This window comes from Malaclemys terrapin, chromosome 1 (assembly GCF_027887155.1).
Source record: "Malaclemys terrapin pileata isolate rMalTer1 chromosome 1, rMalTer1.hap1, whole genome shotgun sequence".
Classification (NCBI taxonomy): Eukaryota; Metazoa; Chordata; order Testudines; family Emydidae; genus Malaclemys; species Malaclemys terrapin.
The window spans coordinates 346,518,352-346,528,127 of NC_071505.1; the positions used below are offsets into that span (position 1 = coordinate 346,518,352).

General features: G+C 48.4%; 1 protein-coding gene across 1 annotated transcript; it reads left to right on the forward strand.

Annotated features, from left to right (window-relative positions):
- The first annotated feature begins 5,101 nt into the window (after nt 1-5,101).
- LOC128832084 (olfactory receptor 52E4-like) lies at nt 5,102-6,093 on the forward strand. The gene has a single exon (XM_054019140.1). It carries the CDS (start codon nt 5,146-5,148, stop codon nt 6,091-6,093), a length of 948 nt encoding a protein of 315 aa, XP_053875115.1. The 5' UTR covers nt 5,102-5,145.
- The last annotated feature ends 3,683 nt before the right edge of the window (nt 6,094-9,776 follow it).

Sequence of the window (9,776 nt, forward strand, 5' to 3'; positions counted from 1 at the left end):
CAACTCTTTTCCCTGAGGTGGAGATACACTTATCTCCTAGAACTGGAAGGGACCTTGAAAGGTCATCGAGTCCAGCCCCCTGCCTTCACTAGCAGGACCAAGTACTGATTTTTGCCCCAGATCCCTAAGTGGCCCCCTCAAGGATTGAACTCACAAACTTGGGTTTAGCAGACCAATGCTCAAACCACTGAGCTATCCCGCCCCCAAAGATGTGTTCCCCTATCCCTCCCCACTAGGTGTGTTATAGTTGAGATGTTCCTCCCTGGCACATGTCTTGGCAAAGGTTTTTTTCCCCACTGTCAGATTTTCAGTAACTAGGTGAATAGGAAACTCCCTACAGCATGGCTCTCTAGCCTGGCTTTCATTGCATTAAGGCTATGTGTACATTAGAAGATTTTTTTCTCTGAAAGTTTGAACAACAACCAAAAAGCCTTTAAAGAAAATCATTGTTGCACGGTCACACTGTCTTTCTCTTTTGACAGAGCGCGTCCACACGTTGGGTGGTCGCAGTGACGGTAAGAAAAATGTACTGTGGGTAGCTATCCCACAATTCAGCTCTGCATCTTGTGCACATAGATGTTGTGGGAAGGCAGAGCGGATCGCAGCACATCATGGCTCTGGTCTCAATGTCCCATAATGCATTGTTTTCCATCCCAGCATTTCATGTGCTTCCATATCCAGTTCATGGCATTTTTCAATGTCTCTTGTTTTCTGCTCAGAATGTCACCTCTATCTGCAGGAATGGATCCCGCACTGCTCTGCTAGCTGTCAGTAGCACATCACGAATGGCAGTGGAATCAGTCTTGAAGTTGTGAAGGCAACAGGAGTCACAGTTGCCTGATGTCATGTCTGAGATGGATAACAGCAGTATTAGATTGATTTTGGCATTCATGGAACAGCTGAGCATGGTGGAACATCGCTTCTGGACTCGGGAAATGACAACTCAGTGTGGAATTGCATTGTTATGCAAGTCTGGGATGATGAGCAGTGGCTGCAGAACTTTTGGATGTGGAAAGCCACCTTCCTGGAACTGTGTGCTGAACTCACCCAGCCCTGCTGGGAAAGAACACCCAAATGAGACCTGCGCTTTCGGTGGAGAAGCACGTGGTGATTGTACTGTGGAAGCTGGAGACTCCAGGCTGCTACTGGTCAGTCACAAATCAGTTTGGTGTTGGGAACTCGACTGTTGGGGTTACATTAACCCAAGTGTGAAGGGCCATTAATCACATCCGGCTGCACAAGACCGTCACTCTTGGCAACGTGCATGACATTGTGGATGACTTTGCAGAAATGTGTTTCCCCAACTGCAGAGGGGCGACAGATGGCACGCATATTCCAATTTTGGCACCAGATGCCATGCGATGGAATATATCAGTTGGAAGGTGTACTTCTCCACAGTGTTGCAGGCTTTGTGGATCACCGCGGGTGTTTCATTGACATCAATGCAAGGTGGTCCGGAAAAGTGTATGATGCATGAACCTTTAGGAACACTGGCCTTTACAAAAAGCTAAAAGCAAGGACTTTCTTTCCAGACCAGAAGATCCCCATATGGGATGTCGGAATGCCCATAGTAATGCTCGGAGACCTGGCATACCCCTCAATGCTTGGGCTCATGAAGCTGTACATGGGAAACCTGGATAGGAGGAAGGAGCGTTTGAACAATAGGCTGAGTAGGAGCAGGATGACCATAGAATGTGCATTTGGCAGATTAAAGGTGCGCTGGTGATGCCTTTATAACAGGTTAGACCTCAATGAGGAAAATATTCCCCTGGCTGCAGCCATGTGTTGCACGTTGTATAATATTTGTGAAGGAAAGGGTGAAAATTTTGCTATGGGGTGCACTGCTGAGCGGAACACTTGGCTGATGATTCTGAGCAGCCAGATACCAAGGCTATTAGAGGGGCACAATGGGGGGCAATTCGAATCAGGGAGACTTTGCAGCAGCACTTTGTAAATGAGAACGAGTAATGTCTGTTGCTATGCTTGCATTTGTAATGCATAATGAAGTCAGTTGTAGTAGGGTAGGAAGCAGTTGTGATTGTTCAGGCCTACGGTTCAATGTAAGGAAATGATAAAACTGCCTGCTTCTTTGCTGTTGCCATCTACTATCATAACTTCAATGGAAACAAATAAGACTGATTAATAGTCAAATAAATTTGCTTTTATTGCCAAAACACCCACAACACCATGCACACACACACAGCTGACCAAAAGTCCCATTTTCATTTGAAAAGGTGTCTGTGGAGGTGGAGTGAACAGTAAAGTGAAATCGGAAAGGAATGTGCGGGTGGAGTTTGGGGAGGACATGGGAAAGAGTTCTGAATGTGCTGAAGGGGAGGGCGTGCACCCATCTGCTCAGTCTGGAGCATCAGGAGGGGCTGCCACACGTCTTTTTGGCACTCCAAAACCTTTATCGGCCTCTCCATTGCATCCCTAGTGTATGCCTCATTTCTTTTCTTTCTTACTTGTCGCTTTCCCTCCACTGCCTGCATTCCATCTTGTCTGCATCAGAGTACTGCTGCACCTCCCAGAATATATCTTCCTTCCTCCATCTTGGGCGCTTTCTTATCTGGCGGACACACTTGGCTGGAGTGTGTGTGGGGGGGGTGTCTCCTTTCAAGCACATATCTGGGGAAACACAAGTAGCAATAAACAGAAGCATTATTGTTAAGTACACATACAGCATTGAAACACTACATTAAAATACACTGCTGACAACACACTAGTCACTTTCCTGCTGACCCTTGACAATCACACATGCCGGCGAACACAACAATCATGGTGAGTGTTCCAGGGGGCGGGGGACGTTGAGTGTGGGAGAAGAGCAATGGGCCAATTACAGTGTCTACACTGGCACTTTGGAGATTAAAATTTTGCGTAAAAAGCCTTACAACTCTCGTTAAGGTGCCTTAATTACGTCACTGAAACTGAGGAGTTACGTATTCAAAATTGGCTTTGTAGTGTTTACACCTTCATTATTTCTTCACCAAATGTTGCCTTTTGGCGAAAAAACATGGCAGTGTAGACAAGGTCTAGGGAACAATAAGGGAAAACCAGTATCCACTGTGTTTCCTGCTGGGGCCTATTAAGGTTTCCCACCCCACGATGCATAGGAATTCTTGATGCAGGGAGCACCATCAAATATGGAATTGGCATTTGTAGGGTCAGGTGTTCTTAATTCATTCATATGAATAATGAAAATGTCATTTTTCAGTGTTTGAAGAGCAACCAATCTGCTTCATCAATGAGAACAGCCTCCAGTTGGGCATGTACTGTCTCATATTAACATTGGGAGGGAGAAACAGTAACGGGAAACTTGGAAATGGCAGAGATGCTTAATGACTTCTTTGTTTCGGTCTTCACCGAGAAGTCTGAAGGAATGCCTAACATAGTGAATACTAATGGGAAGGGGATAGGTTTAGCGGATAAAATAAAAAAAGAACAAGTTAAAAATCACTTAGAAAAGTTAGATGCCTGCAAGTCACCCGGACCTGATGAAATGCATCCTAGAATACTCAAGGAGCTAATAGAGGAGGTATCTGAGCCTCTAGCTATTATCTTTGGAAAGTCATGGGAGACGGGAGAGATTCCAGAAGACTGGAAAATGGCAAATATAGTGCCCATCTATAAAATGGGAAATAGAAACAACCCAGGGAACTACAGACCAGTTAGTTTAACTTCTGTGCCAGGGAAGATAATGGAGCAAGTAATTAAGGAAATCATCTGCAAACACTTGGAAGGTGGTAAGGTGATAGGGAACAGCCAGCATGGATTTGTGAAGAACAAATCATGTCAAACCAATCTGATAGCTTTCTTTGATAGGATAACAAGCCTTGTGGATAAGGGTGAAGCGGTGGATGTGGTATACCTAGACTTTAGTAAGGCATTTGATACGGTCTCGCATGATATTCTTATCGATAAACTGCGCAAATACAACTTAGATGGGGCTACTATAAGGTGGGTGCATAACTGGCTGGATAACCGTACTCAGAGTTGTTATTAATGGTTCCCAATCCTGCTGGAAAGGCGTAACGAGTGGGGTACCGCAGGGGTCTGTTTTGGGACCGGCTCTGTTCAATATCTTCATCAACGACTTAGATATTGGCATAGAAAGTACGCTTATTAAGTTTGCGGATGATACCAAACTGGGAGGGATTGCAACTACTTTGGAGGACAGGGTCATAATTCAAAATGATCTGGACAAATTGGAGAAATGGTCTGAGTTAAACAGAATGAAGTTTAACAAAGACAAATGCAAAGTGCTCCACTTAGGAAGGAAAAATCAATTTCACACATACAGAATGGGAAGAGACTGTCTAGGAAGGAGTACGGCAGAAAGGGATCTAGGGGTTATAGTGGACCACAAGCTAAATATGAGTCAACAGTGTGATGCTGTTGCAAAAAAAGCAAACATGATTCTGGGATGTATTAAAAGGTGTGTTGTGAGCAAGACACGAGAAGTCATTCTTCCGCTCTACTCTGCTCTGGTTAGGCCTCAGCTGGAGTATTGTGTCCAGTTCTGGGTGCCGCATTTTAAAAAAGATGTGGAGAAATTGGAAAGGGTCCAAAGAAGAGCAACAAGAATGATTAAAGAACATGACCTATGAAGGAAGGCTGAATGAATTGGGTTTGTTTAGTTTGGAAAAGAGAAGACTGAGAGGGGACATGATAGCAGTTTTCAGGTATCTAAAAGGGTGTCATAAGGAGGAGGGAGAGAACTTGTTCACCTTAGCCTCTAAGGATAGAACCAGAAGCAATGGGTTTAAACTGCAGCAAGGGAGGTCTAGGTTGGACATTAGGAAAAAGTTCCTAACTGTCAGGGTGGTTAAACACTGGAACAAATTGCCTAGGGAGGTTGTGGAATCTCCGTCTCTGGAGATATTTAAGAGTAGGTTAGATAAATGTCTATCAGGGATGGTCTAGACAGTATTTGGTCCTGCCATGCGGGCAGGGGACTGGACTCGATGACCTCTCGAGGTCCCTTCCAGTCCTATAATCTATGAATCTATGAATTGTCTCTCCATACAGATGTTTGTCCTGCAACCATCACCCTAGACCCTGGGCACGTACAGGAAGTCAGGGGAACGTATGGTACATACAGGAAACACCATTCTTCTCTGTGTTGAACACCGTCTCCCCTACTCCATGTCAGATTTCAACTCAACCGACTTCACCAACCCCTCCACCTTCATCCTGCTGGGCATTCCTGGTCTGGAGGAAGCCCATGTCTGGATGTCCATCCCCTTCTGCACCATATACTCCATTGCCACCTTGGGGAACTTCACCATCCTGTTCATTGTAAAGACGGAGCCGAGCCTCCATGCGCCCATGTACTATTTCCTCTGCATGCTGGCTGTCACCGACCTGGTCCTGTCTATGTCCATCCTACCCAAAATGCTGAGCATCTTCTGGTTCAATTACAGGGAGATCAATTTCAGTGCCTGCCTCACCCAGATGTACTTCATTCTCAGCTTCACTGCGATGCAATCTGGGGTCCTTGTGGCCATGGCTTTAGATCGCTACGTGGCCATCTGCGATCCCCTGAGACATTCCACCACCCTGACAAACTCTGTGGTGGCGAAAATTGGCCTGGCCACGGTGCTGCGCGGTGCCATGCTCGTACTGCCCATTCCTGTCCTGGCGAGGAGTTGGCCATATTGCAGAACCAACATCATTTCCCACACGTACTGTGAGCACATGGCTGTGGTGAAGCTGGCCTGTGCCGACATCAGCGTCAGTAGTTACTACAGCCTCTCTGTGGCATTCTTCGTGATCAGTCTGGATGTGTTTTTTATCGCCATGTCCTATACCCAGATCCTCAGGGCCATCTTCAGTCTCCCAAGAAAGGATGCCCGGCTCAAGACTTTTGGGACCTGCGGCTCCCACCTCTGTGTCATCTTATGCTCTTACATCCCAGCTCTCTTCTCCTTCCTCACGCACCGGTTTGGGCACAATGTGCCCCAGCATTTACACATTCTCATGGCAAACATGTACCTCTTGGTGCCTGCCATGCTAAACCCCATCATCTATGGGGTGAGGACTCAACAGATCCGGGATAGGCTACTCCAGCCCTTTACTCATAAAGGGACCTAAGTTGTCTCCTTGTCACCTGGCTCTCAGATCAAACTCCATGCAGAGCTGGCTGGTGACATGGTGCTGGGCCCTCCTCCCTGAATCACTGACTGGCCAGTAAAAGAGACTTTAAACCCTTTCCTGACCTCACTGTGCTCTTTCAGCATCACAAACTGGGGAATCTGTCTATAGACAACTCATAGGGTTGCCACCTTTCTAATTGCTGGTAACTGTAAGACTGAGGCCCCGCCCCTCTGCTCTGCCTCTTCCCCCAGGTTCCGCCCCGGCTCTGCCTCTTCCCCTCAAGGCCCTGCCCCTCACTCGCTCCTCTCCTCTCCACCCCCGTCACTCTCTGGTTCATCCCTCTGACACTATGCACCCCAAAGCACCCCGTATTCACCATGGTGATGTCATTATGGTATGTTTTGTACAAGTAAGCCCTAAAAGTCTTAATCTGCTAAACATTGATATCCCCTTGGGTTGTATGTGCTCTGATTGTATGTGAAGTTATGAAATCCTGCTATCTGTGGCCTTGGCTACACTTGCGGATTCACAGCACTGTGAAGTGCGAGTGTAGTCGCGCCGCCAGCGCTGCGAGAGCTCTCATGCAGCGCTGCAAGTACTCCACCTCTCCGAGGGGAATAGCTTGCAGCGCTGCGAGCGAGCGTGCAGCACTACAGGTGCTGATTACACTGGTGCTTTACAGCGCTGCTCTCGGGGGTGTTTTTTCACACCCCTGAGCGCAGCAAGTGCAGCGCTGTGAATTGCCAGTGTAGCCAAGGCCTGTGAGTCACTCAAGTGCAATGTGAGGCTGGAAACACCCAAAACCAGCCTTTTAGGTATGTCAATGGAGTAGCCAGACAGTGTGAATTGCTGTTGTCAACACTCATCCAGGGAATAATCCACTAGCACAGGAACTGTGTATAAGAAAACCTCCTCGGAGGGAGTACGGAGACAATGGAGAATGTTTGGCCCATAGGGACACACCCCCCCTCACTTCACATACACAGACTTTCCAGCAAGCTGGAAGAAACTATAAAAGATGGGGAGTGACATCATCCCTTGTCTTCACGCCCCCACACTCGACACCTACAAGAAGCTCAGGAAGACAAAGGACTTTGACTGGGGGAGGGGAACCAAGGCTGAAAAGCAGATACAGCCTGCGCCTCAAGAATCTGTAAGCCTGCTTATATCATCAGTCAGGGGGAGATATTGCTGATTCAAATCCTATCTAGTGTGTACAAGTCTTAGACAGGAAGATTGTTTGATTTCCTAGGTAACCTGCTTTGATCTGCTTGTTATCACTTATAATCACTGAACATCTATCCTTCAGTAGTTAATAAACCTGATTTATGTTTTATCTTAATCAGTGTGAAGTGTTTGGGACTCTTAGCTCCATTAGCAAAAGCTGGTGCAGATCTTCCCCCATCGAGGGGGGAACAAACTAATTAATGAGTTTACGCTGTACAGATCGGGCTGGGATGGGAGCTGCTGCAGTAGCCTGACTGCAAGTAGGAGGCATCCCCAGTTAATGACCCAACGCCTCCCTCCACCCTGAAGTAAACGGACATCATTATACTTACATGTAACAGGGTGGACACCCACTCCTGTCCTGAAGGGCTTAAAACAGCCCTTGGAGAGGGTTGTGGCAGGGGAAAGGCTGGGTTGATTGGGAAAGTGGCTGCAGCTGGGCCACGCCCCAATCAGGCCACAACTGGCCTGTATAAAAGGCTGTGAGCCAGAGGTCCAGGAGGTCTCTCTCCAGGCTGGGAGAGAGCAGAGCAGGGCGTGTCTGCCTGCAGAAAGGGTACTGTGAATGGAGCAGGGCTGGGGAAAGGCAGAAGAGCTGGGGAGCTCCAGCCTGGAAAGCCCCAGGCTGCGGCCTAGCAGTGGGCCCATGGGTACTGGGGGTTGCAGAGGGCAGCCCAAGGGTAGGCAGAGGCAGCAGGTCCAAACCCAACCTTGCTGCTGATGAGTGGCTTATACTGCAGTCTGCCCTAGGGCACGGGGGCTAGTGAGTGACTGGCAATAGCCTACAACTGAGGTGAGGTGGGGCTAGAGGGTGGGGAGACCCACAAAAACTGTGGGGGTACTGCTTGGAGGCAGCACTCAGAGAAAGGGTCACCCGGGGTTCAGGGAGGGACACAAGGGCCAAGCGGCAGTGGGACACCGGCCTGCAGAGGGCACTCCGACAGCTGGAGAAGAGCTAATTCCCAACGAGCAGCAGGAGGCGTTGCAGGGGTGAGTCCTGCATCGCTTCAGTACAGATATCAATAGAATTCTTAAGTCACTTTCATGGTGAGCTTTAGAGCTGCAAAGAGTTCTTTCAGAATGAATCCTTAGGTTGCAGTCCAATGTCCAATATCAGGGTGATCCAGAATGGAACTGGAGACCTCAGTCTTCTGACTTGAGCTTCCAATGATGAAGCTTAAGCAGAACTGAAATGACAGGATCAGGGCCCAAGTATTCTTTTATAGACCACTGGCAGGCTATGAAGAATAGTTGCTTTGAAGTAGAATTACCTATTTCCTATGTATCACAGGTAACTCTTCCATTCATCAGCATAAGGTAATTATCCATTAAGTGGTTCATAGGTAGTTTACTACAAACGTCAAAGAGAAGTATAGACAATGAAGTTATTATACCCAAGTTTAATTTAAATATTTTCTTTTGATCTTTGAATCAACAGATATACCACCAGACAGGAACCATGTGTTTACATGGTTAACATCTAACCCGATATAAGTAAACACATACAGAAGAAAGGGGTAACTGCATTCTAGATAAAACCATTTTTCTCCCGCTTCTCTGCTGAGGGGTGGGCTTGGAAGGAATGGAATCTCCCCAGAAGAGGGAACAGAGAGAGGAGGGGTTGGTCCAGCCCTTAAAAACACAGAGACTGGATGAGACAGAAGAAGCTGGAGCAGGAGAGAGGCACAAGTGCGGCAGAGGGGACGCTTTGGTTGTAGAGCTGTGGCTGCAGCAGAGAGACAGACTCCAGATGGAGGAGAAGTCAGGAATTACAGAAGATGGCCCCGGGACAACTTAGAGGTCTCTGACCAAATCCCAAAGAACACTCCAGGGCAGTGAGGACACTGAAGCAGGGAATGGTGGGCTGGTGTTGTATTTAACTGGATCTGGGTATCTCTTGTGCTCTCTAAAGTAGAGGGATTGGTTTACAATCCTGTAGAAGAGCGGACTCACCCCTGCAGCGCCTCCTGCTGATCGTCTCGGGAATTAGTTCTTCCAGCGTCCTGGAGCGCCCCCTGCAGGCTGGTGATCTGCCTGTCCTCTGGTCCCCATGTCCCTCCCAGACCCCGATGCCCTTGTATCTGGGGTGCTGCCCCCTAGCAGTACACCCCTCAGTACTAGGGTCTCCCCTCCCTGGGGAACCCCCACCCACTATCCTTACCTCGCCTCAGAATAAGGCCACTGCAAGTCACCAACTAGCCCCCGCTCCCTGGGGCTGACTGCAGTATAGGCCACTCATCACAGGCAAGGTTGGGTTTGGACCTGCTGCCTTGGCCTACCCATGGGCTGCCCTCTGCAACCCCCAGTACCCCTTGGCCTCCTACTAGTCCGCAGCCTGGGGCTATCCAGGCTGGAGCTCCCCAGCCTTTCCCCAGCCCTGCTCCACTCAGGTGCCCTGTGTCTCGCTCGCTGCAGCCAGGCCCTTCTCCCTCTGAAGGCAGAGAGAGACTCTT